The 25295-nt window shown below is 43.9% G+C and overlaps 1 protein-coding gene across 1 annotated transcript in view; it reads right to left on the reverse strand.

Moving 5' to 3' along the window:
* Grin2a (glutamate ionotropic receptor NMDA type subunit 2A) overlaps positions 1 to 25295 on the reverse strand; it is a 441777-nt gene that overhangs the window by 70142 nt on the left and 346340 nt on the right. The window contains exons 10-11 of the mRNA XM_041676484.1: positions 22022 to 22251; positions 12733 to 12893 (exon numbers count right to left, since the gene is read on the reverse strand). Coding sequence (XP_041532418.1) covers positions 12733 to 12893; positions 22022 to 22251 — 391 coding nt within the window. The remainder of the gene's footprint in view (positions 1 to 12732; positions 12894 to 22021; positions 22252 to 25295) is intronic.

Consider the following 25295-nt stretch of genomic DNA (forward strand, 5'->3'; position numbering starts at 1 on the left):
ATTGACAGTGCAAGTCAAGGGCTGGGGATGTGGCTCAGTCGGTAGTGTGCACACCAGGGGCTGAGGATGTGACTCAGTTGGTAGTGTGCAAGCCAGGAGCTAAGGATGTGGCTGAGTTGGTAGTGTGCAAGCCAGGAATTGGAGATGTGGCTCAGGTGGTCGTGTGCAGGCTAGGGGCTGAGAATGTGGCTGAGTTGGTAGTGTGCAAGCCAGGGACTAAGGATGTGGCTGAGTTGGTAGTGTGCAAGCTAGGGGCTGGGGATGTGGCTCAGTCGGTAGTGTGCAAGCCAGGGATTGGAGATGTGGCTCAGTTGGTCGTGTGCAGGCCAGGGACTGGGGATGTGGCTCAGTCGGTAGGGTGCTCATTTAACATGCTTTAGGTCCTAGGTTTGATCACTGATAAACCAGGGTGGTGATGTGTGCCTGGTTACTCAGCACTTGTGATGTAAAAGTCAGAAGTTCAAGATTGTATTTGGCTACACAGAGAGCTAAAGATCAGCCTGGAAAACATGAGATCCTGTCTAGATAAGAGTGCACGTCAAGCGTGGTAACCATACCTGCAATTTTAGCACCTGGGAAAGTGAGTCTATGAGTCTTGCTTGGGCAACATAGTGAGTTCTCAAAAAAATAAAATAAAATAAACACATAAGCAAATAATGAAGTATACTAACGGGAGAGAATTATTCTGTAAATTTAAGGTAAAGATTTTTGAGTTATAACTCAAAAGTCAAAAGCCATGGTTTCTGTGGGAAATGCCCTTTTACACTGTAAAGATATGTCACTCATATTGCTTTAAAAAAATGCTGATTGGTAAGTAGCTAGGCAGGAAGTATAGGTGAGAAAAACAGACTAAGAAAATTCTGAGAAGAGGAAAGGCAGAGTCAGTCATCAGCCAGATGCGGAGAAAGTAACACGCCAAACTGAGAAAAGGAACCAAGCCACGTGGCTAACATAGACAAGAATTATGGATTAATGTAAGTTGTAAGAGCTAGTTAACAATAATCCTGAGTTAACAGGCCAAACATTTTATTATTGTTATAAATCTCTGTGTGTTTCTTTGGAACTGAAAAGCTGTAGGACCAGGTGATACAGATATTCTGTCTACACAAATTATATATTTGACAGCAAAATTAAAATATACATGGGAAAATATCTTCAATATGATAAAAATGTACTGGCTAAAAACTTTCCTTTCAAAAACAGGAATTTATGATAACTCTTAGTTCTATACAAAATAATGTTACAACTCACTGATAATAAAAATGTCCAAATTAAAATATATGTTGGTGCAAACTGTATTTAGTAGAAACTGTTTAATAGGTCAACTGGGAACTATATTGGTATCAACCCTGGAGAAATAAACTCTCTCTTACAGGGTAAATATCAATTTCCTTTGAAAAGAAATTTGTCAACATCTGCCAAAGTTACAATTATATTTAGTCCTTGACCAACTATTTCTTTTTTTTTTTTTTTTGGTTTTTCGAGACTTGACCAACTATTTCAATAAATTAATTTTATATTACATGAGACATGTGTTGGTCGTCTCCGTTGTGCTATCATTTTCAAAAGCAAAATATTGGAGACAACCTAACAGTCTACCAGTCGGGCATTGGATAAATACAGCATGGCTCATTTACAAATGAAACCCTGTACACTGACACAGAACAACCTGAATTTGCCAGGGGGTAGATGCTGGAGCAAATGTTCCTGGTTGCTATGGAGAGAGGGAATAAGGGAAGGGAAGAAGACCATGAAAGTAGAACCTAAGTGTTCGCCTTTCATGTGGTGTCTTAGGTGATACTGGGGATTACACCTGGTCATGCGCTCTACCACTGAGCTGTATGCCCACCCCTTCAGCTTTCATGTTTTATCTAGAGACAAGGCATCCCTAACTTGCCAACTGTGGTCTTGAACTCATTTTATGAGCTGGAAAGGCCTGGATTTATGTTCTTTCTGTCAAGGATTTTTGCATAGCTGGAATGATAGCCCTGAAAAACCAGACCCAGCTACTATGGTTTTTGTTTTTGTTTTTTTGCTTAATTTTTGAACAATACAAATGTATTATCTACTCAAATCTTAATTCATTCAAATAATTAACTATGAAGTCTGTTTAAAAAATACATGTTATTTTCTGTCAGCATTAACCCCAATTAAGCCCAAATCTTCACGATGGAGCCCTAACTTAGTCTCATCCCTAACAGCCTACAATACAGCTGTCACCTAAAGAATAATTCATATACTTTTAACTCTTGCTTCTACTTTGAAGTAACAGCCCAAAGTGGCTCCTACCTGGGAAATAGAATACACAGCTAACCACCATTTGCCCAAGTTTTCCGAGATGGATGTCATAATTATTATATGGCTTTCAGAAAACAAGTTGTACAACTTAGAGTCTTGGTTGTTTTCTGCTTCTGTAATCCCCTTCCCCCTTTTGCATTGCATATGTTTAAAAGTGAATGGAAATAACCCATTTTGAGCTCTGGGTAGCAAAGGGATGACAGGGAGCCAGTCAGCCCTCAAGCATGTCATCTACACTGCGTTCATGGTCTGTCTGAAGCAATGATACAGATATCTGTGTCCTGTACCATGGCTAAGCTTGAAAGTCATTAAAAAAATCTTTTTATGGTATCTGCTGAAGTTGAATATATACATCATTCCATGCCCCTGCAATTCCCATCTTAAATGTACAAAAGAAGGCACGTAGGCGGTCTCTTTAGAATGGTACCCATAATGCTCCAGCAGGATGGGTCTCAGACACTCACCAGGATTGAGAGGGATAAACTTGTGAAGTCTGCCAACCATGAAAATCTACACGGTGATGAGAAGTAAGACCTAGGATTCGATGCAACAATCTCACACAATCAGAATTCTGTGCTAAATAAGACAGACAAAAAAATGAAGCAAAAGATGCTATTTTATTTTTAGGTTCAAATAGCAGGAACCAACCTTCAGCTTTGGAGGTGATAGGGATTGGGGAAGACACTGCTAAAGATGGCACAGATGACTACCTGCTGGGCACCATCAACCCACAGTGTGAGGGAGCACAGAGCCATCCGATTTATTTATTAGCAGACTTTTTTTGTGGTTTTGTCGTGCATTTAAAAACTTGAAGAAAAAAAAAAAAAACCATTCCAAGCAGGAACAAGCCATGGCAAGCTGGAATAAGTCACGAGTCATGGGTGAGTTTTGGATAAGTCATGGACTTAACTATTGAAAAATGTTCTTCCTGTCTGTGCTAATACACCAAATTCCAAACACAGGGTTATTAGGGGAAATGCTCTCTGATGAAATTCCAGAAGAACTGTGCATCAATCTGGGTTGATTGATAGTGCAGAGGGATTTCCTCAGTCCCCCAAAAAGTAAGAAGCAAGAGGAAGCAGCTGCTGAGCTGTAGGGAGAGTGCAGCTATAGTCACGTGTTCAGGCTCAGAAACCCCAGATGATTGAGATCCCCACCAAAGCTAATTTTCTAGATAATCAAAAATGTTCTCATTATACAACTCCTTCTTTTAAAATGAAATCATTTTAATGGAATCCTCCTAAATTGTATTTCACACATCCCTGCCCTTTTGAAGATCCACAAACGGAGTTTAACCTTTGCAACAAATGACAACAATAGCAATTAAGGGCCATCTTGTGCCAGGTGCTACCCAAACTGTCTCTCTAACGCACCCCTCCATCTTATTCGCCACTGAATCCTTGTGCCTTAGTTCTTAGGATTATTTCTACTTTAAGTATAAGATCAGGTTGATTAAATAAAGGTCATGACACTCACAGAAATCACCGAGCCGATAGTGTGGCGAATCAGTGACTGTCTCTGACTGCGGTATTTTTACTTCTCTTGTGTATAGAACCTTGGGACGGGTGCGTTCCTATATGTCACATACATATGGTCAGTGCCAGATTCTTCCTCATATATTCCCCAGCTTATGTGTTTAGATGGGGCCTCTCACTGGTCTCAGATCCACGGACTGGACGAGGCTGACTAACCAGGGATTCTCCTGTCTCCACCATCACCACCCACTCTTGCACTGGGATTTCAAAGCAATACCACCATATCTGTCTTTTATTTTAAACACAGGATCTTGTGAATCAAATCCCAGCTGAACTGCCTCCCCGGACTTTTCTGTGTGTCTGTGTGTACATTTGTACGTGCAGACGCACACATGAGCACATGTGTGTGCTCCAGAGGATGTCTTCTGTGTCCTCTTCTGCTGTTCTCCAGATTATTTATTGAAATGGGGTTTTTCACTGAACCTAGAGCCTGCTGCTTTGTCTTGACTGACTGGCCAGGGAGCCCAAGGAATCCACCTGTCTCCTCTCCCAAGTTATACACTGCCTTTTGTCATATGGGGGTCGTAACAGTTATTCTTCGTTGTCAACTTGACTACATCTGAAAGAGAATGGGCACACCTGTGAGGGTTTCTTTCTCTCTTTTAAGACAGGATTTCTCTCTGTATCTTTGGAGTCTGTCCTAGAAATCCCTCTGTAGACCAGGCTGGCCTGAAACTCACAGAGATCCACCAATCCCTGCCTCTCTAGTTCTGGGACTAAAGGCCTGAAGGGCTGTCTGTCTGAGGTTTTCTTTGTTTGTTTGTTTGTTTGTTTGTTTGTAAATGTGGGAAGACCAACTTTTAATCCAGACCTTTTGAATTGGGAAAATCCATCTTAAATCTGGTTCACACCTTCTGCGAGCAGAAGGACATGGAAGAAGGAAGCTTGCTCTCACCTGCACGCTATCTCTGGCAAGTCTGTTCATTGACATCACACCCAACTGCTTTTGAGTTCTGGTGTCTACTGAGACCAGATGAGACATCCAGCCTCATGGACTGAGCAACTGCTAGATTCTTGGACTTTCTACTAGTAAGCAGACATTGTGGGACCAGCTAGACCACGGCCTATAAGCCATTCTAATAAATCCCCTTTATAATACATGATATATATTCTCTATCAGTTCAGTTTCTCTAGAAAATACTGACTAATACAGATTTTGGTACCAGAAGTGGATGATAGGCAAGACAATACTGATGTCCCTCAGACCCACCAATAGTTGCCTCTAGACCTGTAACCAGACTTGAGGCAAAGCAGGCTCATAGAGCAGGAGTAGAAAGTGCAGTATATAGGGAAGTACACTACACTATTCAAGAGCTTAATGAGTTTGCTAATTCGTTCAATCAGAAGTCTGGGCAACAAGTGTGGGAATGGATTTTAAGAGCATGGGATAATGGTGGAAGGAACATAAAGCTAGATCAGGCTGAGTTTATTGACATGGGCCCACTGGGTGGAGATTCTAGGTTTAATATGAAAGTTTGCACACTTAAAAAAGGTATCAAGAGCTTATTTGAATTGTTGGTTGAAGCATTTGTCCAAAAGTGGCATACTGAAAGAGAGTTGGAGATGCCTGACATCCCTTGACTTGGTGTTGCTGAAGGGATTTTGAATGTTTAGGGACATTGGAATGCTAGAGTAGGTACACTGTGTAAAACCTAATCCTCCGCGATGGGAAACCCAGCCCTTCACTAATCCTAAAGACACAAATGGTGAGAGAGTCACCAGCACATTTGAAGAGCTTTGTTGTCTTTCTTTTTCTTGTGCCAGACCTTAGGGTTGGAGATGCTGCTGCTCAGGTGGATGACTTAAATGAAAGGGGCTTGGGCTCTGAGGCAGAGGGGTGAGGTGGCAGCACTAAGTTACAAAAAGCAAGGTGATCCTGGTTATCACAATGGGCATCATAGACAAATGGATGTTCATAATGGAATGGCCCATAATGGTTTGATGGAGGAAGGTCATTGGCTAATAAAGGAACTGCCTTGGCCCATTTTATTGGTTAGAAGATAGGTGGGAGGAGTAAACAGAACAGAACGCTGGGAGGAAGAGGAAGTGAGATCAGACTCGACAGCTCTCCTCTCGGGAGCAGATGCCTCAGAGAGACGCCATGCTCCTGGCTCCTGGGCAGACGCACGCTATGAAGCTCCGACCCAGGATGGACATAGGCTAGAATCTTCCCAGTAAGCGTACCTAGGGGCACTACACAGATGATTAGAAATGGGCTAAATTAATATGTGAGAATTAGCCTAGAAGAGGCTAGATAGAAATAGGCCAAGCAGTGATTAAATGAATACAGTTTTTGTGTTGTTATTTCGAGGCATAAGCTAGCCGAGCAGGCAGCCGGGGTGCTGGGGATGCAGCCCCGCCGCCCATATTACTACAATGGTCAGCATACACAAAGTGATTTCATGATAGTATGATGTGTATGAACCTTTGGTACTCCCTAATCCAGTGGTTCTCAACCTTCCTAATGTTATGACCCCTTAATACAGTTCCTCATGCTGTGGTGATCCCCAGCCATAAAATTATTTTTATTGCTACTTCATAACTGAAATCTTGTTAGTATTATAAATCATAATGCAAATATCTGATATGCATATAGTCTTAGGTGACCCCTGTGAAAAGATCATTTAACCCCCAAAGAGGTGTGACCCACAGGTTTGAAAACCAACAGGTTAATCAATTATGGTGTTTCTAGGCATGAAATAGATAAGAAGTGGTAGCATGATTAGTAGAAACCCAGAGACAGAAATTGGGGTTCAACCTGAAGGTTAGAAAAGGAAAACAGCCAGCCACTGGCTCTTACCTCTACCTCAGTCTGAAATGGTGATCCTGCCTCCAGGAATCTCAGAATGAGACAGCGTGTGAGAGCGGTATCCTCCTGTCTTATATTCCTCTCTAGTGCTGGGATTGAAGGTGTGCACCAATACCACCAGGTCTCTATGGCAAACTAGTGTGACTACTGGGATTAAGGGGGTGTATCACCATTGCCTGGTCTGTAAGGCTGATCAGTGCAGTTGTTTTATTCTCTGAATTTCAGGCAAGCTTTATTTATTAAAATACAAATAGAATAACACTATGAGAAGTCTACTAAATTTTTGTTTCATCTGCATAAGTGGAAAAATTCTCAAACAAACGAAAGAAAGGCTACACTGGATCGTGGCAAAGGCGATCTCAGCCTGTGAATCAGTTTCCAGACTTGAGCCAGTTTGCAAATCCAGAACCTCTTGAGTGAAAGATACCCAGGTTTCCCTGAGGAAGACCTTACTAAAATACCTAAATGTTTTACTGTTAGCCTTTCTCCAGTCCTGCCCCAGAGGGACGCATGGCCTTTTACAAGGGGAACTGAGAATTAGAGGAAAAAAACAAGAGGCTTTCTGGGGTCTGTTGGATATTAACTCTGAATTGGCACTGGTTCTGGAAGACCCCAAGAAATATTGTGGCCCTCAACTAAAGTAAGGGGCATATGGAGATCAGGAGGGTGGGCTGAAGTCCAACTCTCAGAAGGCACAGTGAGTTTCCAAAATCACCCTGTGGTTATTTCCCCAGTCCCACAATGTATAATTGAGAGAGATATTCGTAGAAGTTGTCAGGATTCTCACATTAGTTTCCTAATGCATGAAGTGGGGACTATTACAGTTTGAGTGGAACCTGAAACAGAAGAAGGCTCTTCAACAGGTCTAGGCTGATCTGCAGGCTGCTCCACATTTGGACCATACGATGCAGCAGGCCCAATGGTAAACAGAGTGTCTATGTCGAATAGGGATGCTGTTTGTAAGTCCTATAGGTGGATCACAGAAGAGACTTTCCGGATTTTGGAGCAAGGCTCTACCTTCATCTGCAGACAACTATTCTCCCTTTGAAAGACAGATCTTGGCCTGACATTGAGCCTTGGAGGAAAATGAATACCTGACCATGCGTCATCAAGTTACCATGTGACCTGAGCTGCCTATCATGAGCTGGGTGTTATCTGATCCACGAAGCCATAAAGTTGGATATTCACAGCAGCAATTTATTATCAAATGGAAGTGGTATAGATGTGACTGGGCCCAGGCAGACCCTGCAGGCATGAACAAGTTGTGTGAAGAAGTTGTAGAAATGCCTGGGTTGTTTACTCCCATTACCCTGCCATGGATTACCCAGCATGCACCAGTAGCTGCATGGTCAGATGATCAGTATGGTCCTATAATCAGCTGACTGAGGAAGGGAAGACTAAGGACTTGGCTTACAGATGGTTCTACATGTTATGTAGGCATCACCCAGAATTGGAAAACTGTAGAATTACAGTCTCTTTCTGGGACAATCCCAAAAGGCAATAGTGATGGGAAATCTTCACAGTGGGCTGAACCTCAGACAGTACACATGACATACAGGCTTTTTTTGGGGGGAGAGGAGAAATGGACAGATATGAAATTGTTCACTGACTCATAGGCTGGATGGTCAGAATGTAGAAAATTGATGAGAAAGACATCTGGGGAAGAAGTATATGGATAGATCTCTGCAAATGGGGAAAGAATGCGAAGATACCTGTGTCCCATGTATCTTGTCCCATACCAAAGGTGACCAGCAGAGGAAGAGCTCAGTACTCAAGCATATAGGATAACTCATTCTGTGAGCAGTCAGCCTCTCTCCCCGACCTTCCCTGTCATTGCCCAATGGACCCACAAAGTGGCCATGGTGATGCAGATGGGGGCTCTACATGGGCCCCACAACATAGAGTTCCACTCACCCAGGCTGCTCTGACTACAACTGCTGCTTAGTGCTAGATCTACCAACAGCAGAGACCAACACTGAGCCCCAGATACGGCACCATTCCCCTAGGTGGCCAGCCAGCAATCTGGCAGCAGGTTGACTACATTGGACCACTTCCTCTGTGGACAGGACAAGGCTTTGTCCTTACTGGAGTAGATACTTATTCTAGTTATGGATTTGCCTTTCCTGCAAGTAATGCTTCTCTGCCAAAACTACCAACCACTGGTTTATAGAGCTCTACACAGCATTGTTTCTGACCAAGGAACTCACATTACAGCCAGAGAAGTATGACAATGATTCCATGATCATGAAGTGCACTGGTCTTACTATCTTACTTCTCCGCTATCCTGAAACATCTGGCCAGATAGAAAGATAAAATAGCCCTTTGAAGACAGAATTAAAGAGCCAGTTAGGTGGCAGCAGTCTGGAGGGCTGGAGCAGTGCTTTCTGAAAGGCGGTATATGTCTTGAATCAACATCCAATATATTTATGTTATGGGTTCTCCCATAGCCAGGATCCATCATGGGTCCAGGAATCAAGGGCTGGAAAAGTGCATAGTTCTGTTCACTATTACCCCTAGTGACCCACTGGTAAAACTGCTTTCTGTTCCTGAGACCTTAAGTTCTGCTGGCCTAAAAGTTTTGGTTTCAGAGCAGGGAGCACTCAAGCCAGAAGACAGAATAAACGTTCACTGAACTGGAAGCTCAGATTTCCCCATGGCCACGCTGGGCTTCTGATGTCCTTAAGCTAACAGGCAAAGAAAGGAATAACAGTGCTAGCAAAGGAGACTGATCTAGATTACCGTGGGGAAATGGGATTGCTTCTCTACAAGGCAGGTAAGAGAGATCATGTCTGGAGTGCAGAAGATCCTTTAGGGTGTCTCTTGGTGCTACCATGTCTTGTGATTAAAGTTAATGGGGGACTACAGCAGCCTAATCCAGGCAGGATGACAAACGGAACAGCCCCAGGAGGATTGAGTGTATGGTTCACTCCTCCAGGAAAAGAGCCAGGACGTTCTGAAGTGCTTGCTGAGGGTAAAAGAAAGTACAGAATGGGTAGCAGAGGAAGGGAGTTATAAACACCAGCTAAGGCGACGTGACCAGCTGCAGAAATGAGGATAATAGCATAACTGTCTCTGTCATAGTTTGTTAGGATGTGTTTTTACAGATATTCATGTTTTTTCCTCATTATATTTATCATGCAATATAACATCAATTAAGAGAATATCAGTATTTATCATATTTGAGTTTTAGTGTTAAAAGAATGTTCCTCAAGGGACATTACCACCTACTCTAAAATTTATCATGTGCTTACAGTTGTACAAGTGAAAGTTACATCAGGTGTAATTATGACCTGGTTATTATTTTCATCTGTAGATGAAGGTAAACCATAAGGAAATATGATTGTGTATCAAGTTGACAAGGCACGGATTAGTGATGGCTATTCTTGGTTAACAACCTGACTACATCTGGAATTAATTAAAACCCAATTGGCTGGATAGGTACTCTACAGCACATGGGCACAGGAGACCACTTCCTATGTATAACCCCAGCAGCACAGACACTAAGGGCATCATTGAATAAATGGGACTCCCTGAGGCTGAGAAGCTTCTGTAAAGCAAAGGACACTGTCACTAAGACAAAAAGACAACCCACTGACTGGGAGAAGATCTTCACCAACCCTGCTACTGACAAAGGTTTGATCTCCAAAATATATAAAGAACTCAAGAAACTAGACCGTAAAAGGCTAATCAACCCAATTATAAAGTGGGGCACTGATCTGAACAGAGAATTCTCAACAGAAGAACTTCAAATGGCCAAAAGACACTTAAGGTCATGCTCAACTTCCTTAGCGATCAGGGAAATGCAAATCAAGACAACTTTAAGATACCACCTTACACCTGTCAGAATGGCGAAAATAAAAAACACCAATGATAGCCTTTGCTGGAGAGGTTGTGGAGAAAGGGGTACACTCACCCATTGCTGGTGGGAATGCAAACTTGTGCAACCACTCTGGAAAGCAGTGTTTCGGTTTCTCAGGAAATTCGGGATCAACCTACCCCTGGATCCAGCAATACCACTCTTGGGAATATACCCAAGAGAGGCCCTATCATACAACAAAAGTATATGCTCAACTATGTTCATGGCAGCATTGTTTGTAATAGCCAGAACCTGGAAACAACCTAGATGCCCTTCAACGGAAGAATGGATGAAGAAAGTATGGAATATATACATATTAGAGTATTACTCAGCAGTAAAAAACAAGGACTTCTTGAATTTTGCATACAAATGGATGGAAATAGAAAACACTATCCTGAGTGAGGTAAGCCAGACCCAAAAAGAGGAACATGGGATGTACTCACTCATATTTGGTTTCTAGCCATAAATAAAGGACATTGAGCTTATAATTCATGTTCCTAGAGAAGCTAAATAAGAAGGTGAATCCAAAGACAAACACATAGGCATCCTCAGGAATATTAACCTTCATCAGGCGAGGAAAGGAGACAGAGACAGAGACCCACACGGGAGCACCGGACAGAAATCTCAAGGTCCAAATCAGGAGCAGAAGGAGACGGAGCACGAGCAAGGAACTCAGGACCACGAGGGGTGCACCCACACACTAAGACAATGGGGATGTTCTATTGGGATCTCACCAAGGCCAGCTGGCCTAGGTCTGAAAAAACATGGGATAAATCCGGACTAGCTGAACATAGCGGACAATGAGGAATACTGAGAATTCAAGAACAATTGCAGTGGGTTTCTGATCCTACTGCACGTACTGGCTTTGTGGGAGCCTAGGCAGTTTGGATGCTCACCTTACGAGACCTGGATAGAGGTGGGCAGTCCTTGGGCTTCCCACAGGTCAGGGAACCCTGATTGCTCTTCGAGCAGATGAGGGAGGGGGAATTGATCGGGGGAGGGGGAGGGAAATGGGAAGCGGTTGTGGGGACGAGGCAGAAATCCTTAATAAATAAATAAATTAAAAAAAAAAAAAAAAAAAGAATTATAGGTAAACTGAGTCAGGCTGTGGTGGCACACACCTTTAATCCCAGCACTCGGAAGGCAGAGGCAGGCAGATCTCTGTGAGCTCAAGGCCAGCCTGGTCTACAAAGTGAGTTCCAGGACAGGCTCCAAAGCTACACAGAGAAATCCTGTCTCAGAAAAAAATAAATAAATAAAAAGAAAAAAAAAAAAAAAATCATTTTAAGTGGGAAGACCCACTTTTAATCCAGATCTTTTGACATGGAAAGATGCATCTTTAATCTAGGCTAGCCTTCTGCTGTCAGCCTGTATAAAGGCTGGACGAAGAAGGTGTGCTCTCTGTCTGCTTGCTCTTGATGGCAGTTGTATATCGAAGATCAGCTGGGAAATCCAACCTCATGAACTGAACAACAACTGTATTATTGGACCTTCCATTGATAGACATTGTTGAACTAATTGGATAACAGCCTGTAAGCCATTCTAATAAATCCCCTTTATACCTTTCTATGTGGGAGCGCATGCGCAAGCACACACACACACACACACACACACACACACACATTCTATCAGTTCTGTTCCTCTAGAGACTCCTGACTAATACAGCTCTATTCCACCATGTCAATGGGTGGACAAGAACACTGGCTGGGTTTTTAGAAAAGATTTGAGCTCTTATCTTTTTCCTTTCTCTTTCACACCTTTGTTCAGTGTATCTAGAATGAAATTTAGAATGTCTGCATTCCAGACACAGACTTTGCCTCTGAGCCTCATCCCCAGCCACCTTCATCAATATTGCACTGTCAAACTGTTAGCAGTGTTCCACCCTCCCCAAATAACCTAATGGAAATCTAGTTTTACTTCTTTAAACTCTCAACCTTTTTAGTCTTTCTACTTGGCTAAAATATCCCATGGAGTTGGAGACCAACTTCTTTACCAGCTTACAGAACCCCCTTGGGCTTTTCATATTTCCACGCTTTGTGGGCTGCTTCCTTTTAACAGGCAGCCCATGATGCTCATCAGATTAACACAAACACTCCTCTGCTGGAGGCCCTCGAGCCTGCAGGACCTCTCCAGAAAACAGGCAGTCTCACAGATAAGCACCAAGGCACGCAGAGTCTGTTGCTGTCACGTTTAAGCACTGATGCCTGCCGAGAAGAAGGAGCCATTGTCCTTACCCTGTTTTCAAGCTGACCAAGGCATCCTCTACTCCCCTCTGGTTGAATTTGGTCATGTACTGGTGCATATAGGGGTAGTTGTTACGGATATTCCTCTCTGTACTCCCATTGGGTACTGTCCCAAATCGGAAAGGCGGGGAATAGTCATGAGGTCTCTGAAACTGGAGAAGGGGGGTAGGGGAGGGAGGGATGAAAGAAGAGAGAGAAGAAACCAGTGAGCATTCACACAGTGACAGAGGTTCAGGATGCAGCAGTACAGAACAGTGAGAAGACCCTTTACAGCCTTAATCCCATCTCCTGTGGATCTGTGATCACCAGGAAGGTGGAGATAGCATCTGACTTGTGTTTTAATTTCTGCTTCCTATACCAAGCACACACCAAGCACACACCATGGTCTGTGGTTCAATGAACATTTTCTGAGGCTAGCTTATGCTAGGCATACAGTTGGCACCAAGATATGCCAAGGCTAGCTCATGTTAGGCATACAGTTGGCAGCAAGATATGCTGAAGGAGTTCAGGACCTACTTTTTCCAAATTCACTTACCTGTTTTATGATGAGTTTTTCCTTTCTGTGGTTACTATCAGTCACATCTTGCTCTCATCTCCAGAAAATGGCTGTGTACTGTCACTCGTCCGTTCTCCATTCTCTTGGCCACTCACACAGGCAGTATCTGTGGGATCCTAACCAATGTCATCCACAACGGCAGACCCAGGGAAAGTTTGTGAGCCAAAGTTCCCACTGACTTTGTTTCCTTGGATTCTCAGATATGCATGAAAGTTTTCTATGACTGACTGGTACTATCTGCCTATAGCTCTCTCTCTCTCTCTCTCTCTCTCTCTCTCTCTCTCTCTCTGTGTGTGTGTGTGTGTGTGTGTGTGTGTAAGCATTGTGTTCGTGTGTGTGCTGCTGCTCACGTGTATGTATTTGAAGGGTAGAGATCAACCTTAGGTATCATTCCTCAAGACCAAATCCACCTTATGTTTCGAAGCAGGGTCTTTCACTAAACCTGGAACTCTCCAGTCTGGTCTGGATGGAGTTCTGGGAGAAGAAACTCGAGGTTCATGCCTACAAGGCACCTGGCTGACTGAACAATCACTCCAGCCCCATGTTTACATATTTAAAATATTTTATTAATATAAGATTAATTATACACAATTACCAGTTTTGTTAGAACTTTTTGTGTGCATATATAATGTACTTAAGTCATGTTTCAGGATATTCAACCCAATTAGAAGTCAATTGGTGTAGCCTGAATCCTAGAAATATAGCTGCTCCCAGAGGCAGCAGAGGCAGGGGTCATGCAGTAGGGACCGCCTCAGAACTCCCCTACAGAGTCTCTGAAGACTGAATAACATAATACTTGCCAAATTTCTGCAATGGAGAAAGGGTTGGAAATGATGCTTTCGTACTTTTTGTTCATTATGGGCAAAAACAAGAGGTCAATGGACATTTTCTGCAGACTGAGACTTATAAAAGTAGAAGGTAATAGTCATTAGGACCTGTGTTTTGTCAGTTTAGTTACTTTGTACTGACTGACATCTCCCAGGACTCACATGGGAGAAGCAGTGTGCTCCGATGTTCTAAAAATATTGGTCATGCAACCTCATGTAAGTTCAGATATGAGGCTAACTGTACAGCTCCATTATATATGCGAGGAAACTGAGACTTGGGTTATATGACCTGTGCAAAAGCTGGGCATGGTGATGCACTCAGTCTGAGGCAGGAAGGTCACAGGTTCAAGGCCAGCCAGGGCCACACATGGAGACATTGCCTCAAAACTGGACTATATAAGGAGGACATGGGGACCCCGAAATGGCAAGAATGCCCAGCAAGCTTGTGGCAGTGCTAGAACGAGAGTCCAGGGATCTCCAACTGGCAGACCAGGAGCTTTCTGCAAAGCCAAGAACTGCTAGAGACAGTGGCCAAGCTTACTCAAGAGCGAGATCAACTGGAGGCTCTAGTGTTGCTTCTAAAACTCACACTTCTTTCCATTGTTAGTTTAGAAATTCCAGTTGAAAATCATTTTGTTGAAATGACTTGTGCTACGGCAAAATTGGCAGCTATAACTAGACCTGGGAGAAGGGGCCATCCATTGTCTAAGCTAGAGCCTCCTGCCTGGCGGAACCTTACAGAGAAGGGGGGAGGCAGAGGGGGAGGGAGAGAGCATATGTGTATCCATGTGCATGTGTATGGCATGCATATTACATGCGTGTTTGTGCGCATGTATGTACAAGGAGAAAAATGTATGTATATGTATGTGCATGAATGTGCATGCATACATGTGTATGTGTGAACAGGAATGTGTTCATTCACATACATGCATGTATGAGCATGCATGCATGTGTGTATTGTATGTGTATGTGTGCACATATGTACATATGTGTATATAGGTATGTGTGTACATGTGCACTGTATGAACACGCGTGTGTGTGTATGCAGCATACGGTTCTGTGAACTCACTCCACCATACAGCAACCTTGCTCATCACCAGAAGAGAAAGTGCAAGCCCAGACTGCCTTGTACAGTAGCTTCAGGCTGTGGGGCAACAGTCCTCATGGCGCCACTCATAAATCTAGTTGTTGGAGCAGACATTGCCAATCTCCAGGGACACAGGAGAGGGTCTGTTTGACTAAAAGCCTTCCACTTCTCTCTTCGACTGATGCAGAGATGCAGTACTAAGATGCATTTTCCCCTTTGCCTCTGATCTGTACAAAGACGGACAAATCCTAAGTCCCACATCTTAGGACAGCAATGACAGGCCCCATCAACACCCAGACCTTCCTCACTAGATCAAAGACTGTCAATTTGTTAAACAGTGATTTACTAGACACTTTTCATTGCTACCTGTACACGCACATGCATGCGCGTGCACGCGAGCACACACACACACACACACACACACACACACACACACACTTAGAGGTAGTCATTCTTTCTACATGTAACACACTCTGATGCCACAATGCAATTTTTCCTGGATTTGAAAGTATGTTCGTGTATTTCAAAGTTGAAATAAAATGTACACAACAAAGAACATATCATTTAGAAGATTTAAATGTGCTTTTCACTGGCAGTAAACACACTCACTTTGTGAACCCATCACTACTATCCATCCATAGGTTCACTGTTTAAAGTTTAAAGGTCATTGTTTAAAGATCCCAAACCTTCACATAAATTCTATAGCTGACTGGAGAGTCAGGACCCTCTATCTAAAAAGAGTCATGGTGGCTCATCTTTCTCAACTGCACTGTGGATGGACCCATGTTTCCTACTGGAATGATTTCTGGTGAGATACTTCCTCCCAGCCAGGGTCCCTTGCAAGCAGAAAGGAACAGGTGCAGCTTCAGTGAAGGTAGGGGTGGCACAGAATCTCCTATGTCAATGGGAGCACAGAGCAGTGGGTCCAGATCAGGAAAGTCCCTCCCAGCTCCTGATGCTCCTCATCTCCCACTTAGGAACTGGGTTGTTTGGAGCAGTCCATGAAGCCCACTGAAACTGTTTCTCTTATCTATACATTATGCATAGCTTTGGGAATTAGCTATATCATGCTTGAAATGGCATGTAATTCAATTGCTTCACGCAGATCATATTACATGTTCCATAGCGATCACATGTGTGCTGTTCTTGGTAACTGTCATCACTCAGCATAGCTTTAGCCAGTCTCCTTCCAGCATGGAGAATATGGGATCTTTCCCTAATTTTCTTTCATCTCTATTCAGTGTGAGGACAGGTTTGAAGGTAATCGAAGTGAATAACCTATGGCATGCATTTATGATGGAGGAGATAGACACAGAGCTAAGAAATACAATTTTCAAAATAAATCTCAGCAATTAACCAGGACATTTCTTCACTCTGTATCCTTACAAAGCCAAAGCTATAGACTTGGGGAAGGCGTTCCTTGCATGTCTATAAACTGGAAATATCTAGTAACTGGTATCTCTTGTCCTAGCCTGGTCCTCAGAGGGTGAGCCATGTGTGTTCAGGTGCACCAGTTTGTGAGTGTGGTACATGTTGAGGTCAGAGAGCAAGGTTCAGTGTGGTTCCTCAGGGTCCATCCAACTTTTTTGAGACAGAATTTCCACTAGCCAGGAAATCTTCAGGCAGGTCAATGAGCCAACCAGAGATGGATGCTTCAACAGTACAGAAGAGCTTTGAGTAACTGTCCAGGTAGCGAGATGTCTCTGTCAATTTTAGAGTTTTAGAAGTTGCTTACAATGCACTTCCTGTTTACTTAGGTAATATTATATCCTTCTGGGGTCTTTGATGGAATTGAAGACTAAATAGCTATAATTATAGTTTTCCTTAGTTATGATAAATGATAAAGTAGATACAAATATTGTGACTAATTCTTGCTTGATAATTGTTTTGTTATATGTAATTTTACTATGTTAAAGTTAAAACCTTCCTTTTTATTTAAACAGAAAAGGGGAAATGGTGCAGGGAATCCGTTTGTATATGTGTTGTTTTTGTTGGTTAATGAATAAACCTGTTTTGGCCAGTGGCTTACAGAATAAATCTAGGCAGGAAAACTAAACTGAATTCTGGGAGAAAGAAGGCAGAGTCAAAGAGAAGCCATGTAGCTCTACTAGAGAGACGCCAGATGGACCTGGAAAGCCACAGCCATGTGGCGATACACAGATTAATGGAGATGGGTTAGTTTAAGATATAAGAGCAACCTAGAAATATGCTTAAGCTATTGGTCAAACAGTATTGCAAATAATATAGTTTCTGTGTGATTATTTCAGGGCTGAGCAGCTGGGAACAAACAAGTGGCCTCATACAACATGTCCCCTCCCCAGCACTGGGATAGTAAGCATGTGCCACCACACCTAGTCTTTGTGACACGGATTCTGAGGATTAAATTCAGGTCCTAGTGTACTTCAAGGCAAGCCCTTTAGTGGCTGAGCTTCTTCTGTAGCACATTCCTTATGTTCCTGGATGGGGGATCAAACAAACTTGGCTTTCAGCAAAGGAAAGATTGGTTGAGAGACCTCCCTGCCTAGACTGTGACACACCTCCCCTGACCCCCCCCCCCCCCCCCCCACACACACACACTACACCATGACTCTGAGAAGGAACACACAGCACTCTTCTACCTGGGAAGCCTCTGAACCCTGCATGGGTAGTTGCAGGAGCCCAACTTGGTGCAATAACTTCTCAGGCTCCGGAAGTGAAAAAGTTTGAAGAAGGCGGTAATAATGGCAATGAAAAGAAGGAGGAGGAGGAAGAACAGGAAGGAGGAGGCAGTGCAAAGAGGAAGTGGGAAGGAGGAAATAGCACATAAGTAGTATCCTACACATGGTAAGGAGATTATCCCTAATCCTCACATCTACTTGCCAGAACAGAATTAGCATATTTTTGTTCAGAAATGAAAGCTTGAGGATACTGAGATATGAGTAGCCTTGACCATCAGAGGCCATGGTCGGGTTTGATCACAAGCGAGGCCCTCTTGCTCTCCTCTCAGAGATGGACTTTTGGAAAAAGCCCTCACTAAGATTCCGACTTTCCTTTATAGTCTCTGGAAGAACCTTTCCCAGATTCGTCTGCTTGTGCTGTGAGCCCAAGTCCATCTGCACACACAGTGAGCCTCAAACGTGTTTCTTTCACACCAAGCGCCAGTTTAAAAGACTCTCAAACCTGAGCAGTCACACAGGTATTCATGATTAAAACAAAGCAAAAACAACTCCTGTGGACAGTATTAAATTGAGTCAGTACAGATTTCCATTTTTGCAAACTTCCCTAATGTAACTGCCCTGAATCTTCCAGGAGCATTTAGATGCTTTACTCAGAAACTTTCTGTTTATCGAATTGCATCACACATTTAATTAAAAGTGCTATCAGTTTGTGTTCAATGTGCTGAGCATGGGAGCTGAGCTGAGTCCCTTGGGGATACAGCATCTGCTACTGGGTACTTCCAAACCAGAGAAGGTCAGTCACGTGATTGGTGCTTTAAATTAGTTTGTTCACAAGTAGTCATATTATTTAAACTCTAAATTACAATGCAAAGGATTTCTTTCTCTGTCTTTGGAAATAGCAGCAAGGGGCTGGGGAAATAGCTTGGTGGGTAAGGTGTCTGTTGCACAAACCTGAGGATGTGAATTTGGATCCCAAGTTTCCATAAATACATTGAGCATGGCAACATACACCTATAACCCTAGGACTGGGGGAGGGAAAGGGGAGTAGAAACAAGGGGGTCCCTGGAGCCTTCTGATCATCCATTCTACCCCCAAAAGTGAGTGCCTGGTTTAGTAAAAGGTCTTGTTTCAAAAGCATTATGTGGAGAGTGACTGGGGAAGACAATTGGCATTGACCTCTGACCTCTATATGTTTCCACAGGAGCAAGACAGAAAGCAAAATAAATTATCAACTGATTTCGTGGAAAAGCCTCCCACTCAGAGCTGTGTCTCCCAGCTGCCTCCTCTAGGAGCTGCATCGTTGACCCTATCATGTAATGGGGTCACTGAACAGCACTTTGTGCCTGGAGACATCAAGGGGCATAAAGCTGTCACAGTTTTCAACAGCTTGACGTAAACTAGACACGCCTAAAAAGAGTAGACTCAATTGAGGAATTTCTTCCATCAGATTTGTCTGTGGGAATGTCTGTGTGAGGGGCCTTTTCTTAATTGCTAATCAATGTAACAGGGGCCAGCTCACACTCACAGGTGGTAACTGAACATGAACCTAGAAGCAACCACTAAGCTGCATCCTCCACAGCCTCTGCTTCAGTTCTTGCCTCCAAGTTCCTGCCTTCAGCTCCTGTCCTGGCTTTCCTTGGTAATGGCCATGTGGCTTTTGGCCAGTGTTTTGCCATGGCAACAGAAAGCTTATTAGGACAAAGGCACATGCACAGTTCCAGCATCTTTGACCTTCTCCAAAAGGGTGAATTTTAGATTTGCAAAGAAGAACCGGCAGGCAGTGAGGGTATATGGTGTGGCTAGTCCTGGCCGAAAAGAAATGGAGATCTACTTCTGCCTCTAGATGCAATACTTCAGTGGCCTGTGGATGCCCCTTGCTTCATACGGGGTCTCCAATCTAAACCCTAAGCCAAAATGTCAGGTGAAAATGACTTAGTAATGAAAGACTCCGGTGCAAACCAAACATGGAGAAGGGCTGTTAAGGGGGGCAAGGAGCTGGCTAAGGGTCTACTTAAGGTATAGCAGAGGCAAGTCTGTCCCTGTTGAGTCTGTGCATAGCTCTAAAGAGTCTTTATGCCTCCATTTGTCCATCTGATGAGTGGGAGAGCACCTGGGCTTTGTAGTGTGACATTAGTGACAGGTGACCTCAGTTCTGCCGTTGCTGAAGAGCCTTGCAAAGAGCAGGCAAAGGTGCCGAGGATACAGGTCTGGAGAGGGTCCAGTGGACTCAAGTGAGGCGTACACATGTCTAACATAGCATAATGCATTTGTGCGTTTGATCAACACTGATACCAAACACCCTCTAAGTGCTAGGAATTCCATACAAAGGACTTTTCTACTGGAGCCTGGAAGCGCAGGCATCTAATTCCAACTACTCAAGAAACCAAAGCAAAAGGATTACAAGTTCAAAGCCTGTCTAGACCAGAATGAGTTCACAGTCAGCCTGTAGTGAGACCCTGCCTTGAAGCAGAAAGTCTAAAGAGTGCTGGGGCTGGAGCTCAGTGACAGAGTGCTGGTGGAGGATGCAGTAGTCCCAGGTCCCCAACTACTGAAAACAAATCAAAGAAAAAATGACAGACAACTGACCAGCTCTGAGCTTCTCTTTCCTGAGATACTTTAGTCAATCAACTTAACCCCTTAAGGTCCTTCACTTCCGGGCACTTCCTTTCCTCTCCTGTTTACTTGTGCACTGTTTATTTCTTCCTACTAACATCTCAGGTTTCTCCAGAGCTCTGACTCAGTCTGCCAAGTTCACCCCAGTAGCCAGCAAAGATCTCTCTGAGGGCTTGATGCTTTCTCTCCAATGTTGAATTCTCCTGAAATTCAAAGAAGAGCAGCGGCGAGAAAATAGGGATAAACTGGTCCACAGATGGAACCAGGATGCCCAAAGGCGCTCTGGTGGGAATGAACTTGGAGTGTGGGAACAGGGAAGGGAACTTTGGTGAGCAAGATGGAGGGAATATAGGGGAGGAGGTTGGAATGGAAGGGCATCTATTCCAGCTGTGTGGGAGTTTTCCAGCCCTCTGAGAGAGGCCTGACACTCCTAAGTCACGCCTGTGAAGGTGACTCCATCTTTGACCTCTCGCTGTCTTTGTTTCTAGGACAGCGTGTGCCCCTTTCTCCAACAGTGTGTGCATGAGCTCTGAAGGCTTTTCACAGACTGATTTTCTACTCAGCAGTTTGTTGATGAATGCCAAAAGGGTAGACGCAGACTTATGTCAACAAGATGCGACAGGGAGGTTTTATAAAGAGACAAATTATCCTCACACACGAGACAGCAAAGCTCTGCTGCGCTGCAGGCTCAGCACTGCTGACTTTAGCAAGTCAGGATTTGTTTCCTGAGCTAAAATTTCAATAGGAGAATGAACCCACTTTACCTCTCATCAGCCTCCATGTGAGGTTCTGAAAATTCAGTCAAACCACACAGCCCTTTCTGGGATCCAGTGCAGGACAGGGAGAGAGGACGGGGAAGAAGGGCACGGAGACAGGATGGGGAGAGAGGACGAGGAGAGAGGATGGGAAGAGGATGGGGGGACAGGATGGGAAGGGAGGGTGCTTACAGAGCCCAGCTTACTGGGACAGGATTGTTGAAGAGCATCTAAGAAGAGACAGTGGCGAGACCCCTGTGTTGATTCTGTGCCACCAGCCAGACTGACTTGATTGTATAGGAGAGAACAGACAAAATAACTGTTTCTGGATGGAGCTTAGGGATGAGTTTTTAAAATGTCTTATGTGGGAATTCGCGACCTGTTATATAGATAAGACACGTCAGAGTTCACAGAGGGCAAGAGGTACCAACAGCTCTTCTCCCAGTGTTTCTTTCTTCCTGTCGGGGCAGCACACCCACCTCAGAGTCAAATTCCCATGGAGACTGAGTTTCAGCCAATGCTGCAGAGCCATAAAGTAAGCATCCTTAAGATCTTATAAACGTGAGAAGTGACCACACAGAAGCTGGGATCCAGAATCAGTTACACACCAGGCAGTGGCATTTAAGATGGTGTCTCTGATTTATTTCATAAATACTCAATTTATGGAAGAAATATCCTGCTTTTAGGTTATAGAATAGACAGTTGATCCCTAAATCTTAAATCACCCCTTTTGAGAACAGTACTTAGCATGAAACCTCAGCCAGCAAGGAAAGGGGGTCCCTTACCTTCTTGTCACTGAGGCCTGTCACTTGGTCCACAAACTCCTCCTGGATCATGAAGGCAGCCAAGTTGGCTGTGTAACTGGCCAGAAAAATGACAGCAAAGAAGGCCCACACCGACACCATGATCTTGCTGGTTGTGCCTTTAGGGTTCTGGACCGGTACAGAGTTGTTGAAGACCAGGCCCCAGAGGAGCCATATAGCTTTTCCAATTGTAAAAGAAGGCCCGTGGGGAGCTGCAGAGACAGAAAGGATAGTTACAGCATTCTCACAGAGTGCATGTGTGAGCATGCGTGTGTGTGTGCGTGCGAGCGTGTACAGTGGCAATCACCAGTAGCACTGGAGGGATGGAAGACAGAAGCCTGGCACTATTATGATTCTCCATTGTCCCCAGAAGCTTACTGCAGTCAACTTCTTTTTGGCTTTAAGATAATTAGCATTTTCCTCACATTTCCATCTAACTGGATTTTTACCACATTTCTTAAAAAGAAAATAGTTATGCAAAATGGGTTTTCTGTGAAAAGTGGTGTTAGGACATGTTTTTAAATTTGGATTTGGTTTCCGTTTGGGGAAACCAAACTCCTTAAAAAAATGTAAAGGAGAACTTGAAAGGGAGAAAATTGGGGGTATGCTTTTATGAAATTCTCAAATAATTAAAATACATAAAGTAAATGTAAAGGTAATTTGCAGAAGCATGTATGGGGGTGGGGTGGGGATTGCTTCACTGCTGGCTATCCCTAGGATCATTCAATCATCTGGCAAGAGCATGCTGAGGTTCAAACACAGCTGCCCCTGGAAGTTGCTCCTGTTCAGATTCACAAGGGAAGTGTGCACAATATACGAATCAGATTCCTTCCGGATGGAGGCCTTCAGGAACAGACACTAGAGCCCAATTCTCCCAGTGTTTCAGAAGGAGGACGTTTCACTGCATGTCGCAGACTGGGCTGACGTCACATCACTGTCCTTTGTCGTCTGAATCCTCTCTGCAGTGTGTTCTTTTTCGGTTTCTTAAGTGTTCCTAGTGAGAGGCTTAACTAGGAGGCAGAACAATGTGTGGAAATTTATTGGGCGGGGGCATACGAGGATAGTAAACCACCCAAGTGAGGGTTTTCCAGACTTCATACTGCACCAGGAAAAAAAATCAATTTATGCCCTTGCCCTGAGAGAGAAAAATGCCTTCTTTAAGAAGAAGGTTAATTTTTTATGTCATTTAAGTAAATGAAGATGTGACAAAATGATCTACCAAGACCTCAGCTGGCAATGCTAGCAGAGTGGGCAATAAATAAAGCAGCAGAAGAGGGTTCTGCTGGAAGGCAGGGAAGAGGCTCTGGGCAGGGACCTAACAGAAGAATCTTTCTCCACTGGACAACGGACTTGCTCCCCACAGCCACAGTGCCCATCGTGCAATGCACGAAGGAGAATGTGGCTAACCCTATAATTCTCTATCTCAATCTCCCCCGACTCTCTTTGCCTAATTTTATGATTTTCTGGATTTATTTCCAAGAGGTCAGGAACACTTGAATCAGTCTACTAACTTCATCAGCCACTTAATTACAGAAGAACTGACCAGCAGTGACAGCCATTAAGGAGTCACACACAGGAGGCTGAGAGGGAAATCCTGGGAACACTTCGGGGGATTCCTGATCCATGAATAATGTTACCACACCATGTGACTTCACCCATAAAGTATAGTGAAATGTGACATGTCACAGAGAAACAAGCTTCCTGAGCTGTCACAGGCACAGGAGCAGGGCCCTCATGAGGAGCAAGCACGGAAAAGGCAAGGGTATACGCTGGGTCATTTAGTATTCTTTAGATAGCTTTCTTATGATAAGCTTCCAGTGTGTACTTTGGCCAAGGGACGAATCACTGAAGAAAAGGTTCTCCGAATCAGTTTTATTCTCCACTATGTATCACCAGTATATCCCCCCTGTCTCCACCTTCATAGCCTTTATTGTAGTCCCAACTACTCTAATAGTGTTGCTTTATTATCTCTGAAATTTCGTAGATGTATACCACGTACTTTGATCACACCTATCACTCACTCCCCACCTCAAACTGCCCTGGGGAATCCCCCATCACATCTCTCTCCCAACTTCAGGTCTTCCATCTTTATTGTTTGTGTATGTGTTTCTACTGCAGGAGTGGATCCCAGGGCCCTGCACACACCAGCCCTTCTGAAAGATCTGTTGTGATTTCCCCAGACTAGTCTAGAACCTGCTTTGTTACCAGGATGGTCTTTGTAACCTCCACTGCAGCCACTATGGTAGCAGCAATGACAGGGCTGCACCACTAGGCTCCCTTTCACTTTCGATTTCTTCCCACTTGTCAGGCCTGGTTCCACTGTTAATTGAAGGCTCTTTCTGTTTTTCTCATAGCCAGGCTCTTCCTTTAGCTCTCAGCTGTGAATCCCTTCCTGTCTGAGCGCCCTAGCTAAAGCAGTGCCCCCACCTCACCAAAGTAACTCGTCTTGCACGTTACTATTTGAGATGCCTAATTAATGCCTAATTAGCTAATTAATGGCTGATTAATGTCGTTACCTCTTGTCTCCCCACTTAAGTCCTAAAACCCAAGAGAGTCAGGAAGCCACCATCTGATTCACCTTGTCTCCTGCACCCACATGGGGCTTGGCACACAGAATATACTCAGGAAATGCCCACGCGTAGAATGTGTGAGCCCTCCACTGCAGACTCTGCAGGTGGAAGTCCTGTTTCCCCTTCGTGTGATCATCAGTGGAGTCAGCTCACTGTCACTGTGTTGAAAGCTCCTTCCTGCTTCAGCCCTTCCTTAAACCCAACTTTATCTATGCAAGGCCCTTTGGAGCTGGGGAGATGGCTAATACAGTATTCAGTGTTCTTCAGTAGCCGCGAAGGAGAAGGGCTTTAAAGAAATAATAAATTCCCATGACTTCTCAACTGTTTCGAGTGTAAATCTTTCAAGTTATACATGTATGTGTTGAATTAAAAGACATCTTTTTCTGGAGGGACATTTGAGACATCAAGTTCTTTTTATTTTTCTTTTCCTTTTTGTGGCGGGAGTGCCAAAGTTGGCAGCATTTCACATGCTGGGGAAGTACTGTAGGCCTGAGCTCGATTCCTGGTCCCAAGGATTCCTGTTCTCTGCAATATAAGGTCACTCTGGGGGGAAGGGAGTCGATGCTAACATCTTTCTGATAACATCCACTTACGGAGGTGCTGCGCATTAAAAGAAATCTACTCAAAATGATGTGATGTGTTTACAAGCCTCTTAGTGAGTTATACAAAGATTATCTTTAAATTCC

Source organism: Microtus oregoni, unplaced genomic scaffold, assembly GCF_018167655.1.
Source record: "Microtus oregoni isolate MIOR12 unplaced genomic scaffold, Mior012 000027F_ref0000203, whole genome shotgun sequence".
NCBI classification, from domain to species: domain Eukaryota; kingdom Metazoa; phylum Chordata; class Mammalia; order Rodentia; family Cricetidae; genus Microtus; species Microtus oregoni.